The 2,198-nt window shown below is 55.1% G+C and overlaps 1 protein-coding gene across 1 annotated transcript in view; it reads left to right on the top strand.

Annotated features, from left to right (window-relative positions):
- The window catches only part of MYBPC2 (myosin binding protein C, fast type), a 44,137-nt gene that overhangs the window by 16,087 nt on the left and 25,852 nt on the right, over positions 1–2,198 (top strand). The window contains exons 13-15 of the mRNA XM_011966059.1: positions 942–1,017; positions 1,599–1,705; positions 2,050–2,079. Coding sequence (XP_011821449.1) covers positions 942–1,017; positions 1,599–1,705; positions 2,050–2,079 — 213 coding nt within the window. The remainder of the gene's footprint in view (positions 1–941; positions 1,018–1,598; positions 1,706–2,049; positions 2,080–2,198) is intronic.

Below are 2,198 nucleotides of genomic sequence, written 5' to 3'. Positions count from 1 at the left end.
TTTTGAGACAGAGTCTTGCACGGCAACCTCCAACTCCAAGGTTCAAGCGATTCTCCTGCTTCAGCCTCCTGACTAGCTGACACTACAGGTGCACACTACCATGCTAATTTTTGCATTTTTAGTCAAGATGGGGTTTTGCCATGTTGGCCAGTCTGGTCTCTAACTCTTGACTTCAGGTGATCCACTCACCTCAGCCTCCCAAAGCGCTGGGATTACAAGTGTGAGCCACCACTCCTGTCCCGTCTCCAAACTTAGAGGTTTAAAAGGATGAGGATTGGGCTCGTTGCAGTGACTCATACCTACAATCTTGGCACTTCGGGAGGCCAAGGCAGGAGGACTTCTTGAGTCCAGGAGTTCGAGACCAGTCTAGGCAACATAGTGAAACCCTCTCTCTAAATAAATAAATAAATTAGGATTCATTTCATCTTGAGTCTGCAGGTTGGCTGGGGGCTGGCTGATCCAGGATGGCCTCATTCTTACCTCTGTGGTGGCAGGACCTGGGCCCTGCTGACTTTGCGTGGGTGCTGTCAGGACCTCAGCTGGGACAGTTGGGCACCCAGCACGCTGCTCCCTATGGCATCTCCTCTTCCTCCAGTGAGCTCAGCCTAGCACGTTCATGTGGCAGAGGCAGAGGTCCTGAGAGAGCATGGAAGCAAACAAGACCTTTGTGGCCCAGGCTGGAAACTGGTCCAATGCCACTTCCGCCATAGTCTGTTGGGCAAGGAAAGTCCCAGGTCAGCTCTGAGTCAAGGGCTGGGAAGCAGACTTCACCACCTGATGGGGATGCTGCAAGGCCGCATTGCAAGGGCATGGTCACGGGCAGAGCAAGGTCTCTGGCCATATCTGCTAACAGTCCACACGGGCGCCAGCTCAGCAAACGAGACGCTGGAATTCAACAGGTCGCATGTGGACACCTAAGACAAACACCTGGTTACCTGCAGAATGCATGATAATCTCCATGACGCCCGGAGAGCATCGTGCTGTCCAGGGCTTCCTGGCAATAGCTCTTAGTGGGATGTAGGCGTTCCCTGTGTTCTGTGTAGGGAACTATGCTGGCTGGTGGTCTCAATAATGATGATAATGGCCAGGCGCGGTGGCTCACACCTATAATCCTAGTACTTTGGGAGGCCGAGTACTTTGGGAGGTGGATCACTTGAGGTCAGGAGTTTGAGACCAGCCTGGCCAACATGGTGAAATCCCCATCTCTACGAAAAACACAAAAATTAGCTGGGTGTTGTGTTACATGCCCATAGTCCCAGCTACTCGAACTCCTGGGCTCAAGCAATTCTTGATCCTCAGCCTCCCAAAGTGCTGGGATGTGAGCCACTGCACCTTTTTCGATGCTTTACAACAACCTTCATGTAGATTGGTATCGTTACCCCTATTTTATAGATGAAGAAACAGAGGCACAGAGAGGTTAAGTAACTTGCCCAAGGTCACACAGCTACCGATTTGAACATAGGCCACAGCATTCCAAAGCCCTGGATAAGAATGCAGGCATGTGAATTGCACTGAGGGAAGCTGATGAGACGGTGCAGTCCCATAGTGGTCCCCATTGCAATCTGGCCTGAACCCTACCCTGCTCCCCCACCCCTTAGGTTCCACAAGCTGGTGATCGATGACGTCCGCCCAGAGGATGAGGGAGACTACACGTTCGTGCCTGACGGCTACGCCCTGTCGCTCTCGGCCAAACTCAACTTCCTGGGTGAGGATGCCCCTTCCTCCTTCCCTGGGGGCTGTAGGATCCACCTTCCCAGACCCAGGGCCCGGGATGTCCCCCTCCAGGATTAAGGTTCCCTGAGTGCGAATGAGGACGACAGCAAGCCTCTGTCCCGCTCATGGCTGGAGTCAGAAGATGGAGGGAGAGCACTGAACTCACCGCCGCCTGCCGCCTGGGAGGAGGGGTGGCTCCTGGGCCTGAACCTGTCCCCAGCATCCCAGTTCCCAGGAAGACTGCCAGACCCCATCACCTCTTCCTCTGGGCTGTGAAGGTGGGGTGAGGGGCCTGCTGGATTTAGACCTAACCGTCCACTCTTCTTTGTCTTCCAGAAATCAAGGTGGAGTACGTTCCCAAGCAAGGTGAGCACCACGGGCTGCGCTGGGAGAGGGTCCGAGGGAGGAGGGGCGGGGCTGAGGGAGGAGGGGAATGGCCGAGGGAGGATAGGCGGGGCGAGGGCGGATGGGCGGGGCGCGGGAGG

The sequence above is a fragment of the Mandrillus leucophaeus genome, unplaced genomic scaffold (genome assembly GCF_000951045.1).
Source record: "Mandrillus leucophaeus isolate KB7577 unplaced genomic scaffold, Mleu.le_1.0 Scaffold74, whole genome shotgun sequence".
In the NCBI taxonomy this organism is placed as follows: Eukaryota; Metazoa; Chordata; class Mammalia; order Primates; family Cercopithecidae; genus Mandrillus; species Mandrillus leucophaeus.
The sequence above is the reverse complement of the archived record's forward strand: the minus strand, read 5'-3'. Positions and strand labels throughout refer to the sequence as shown.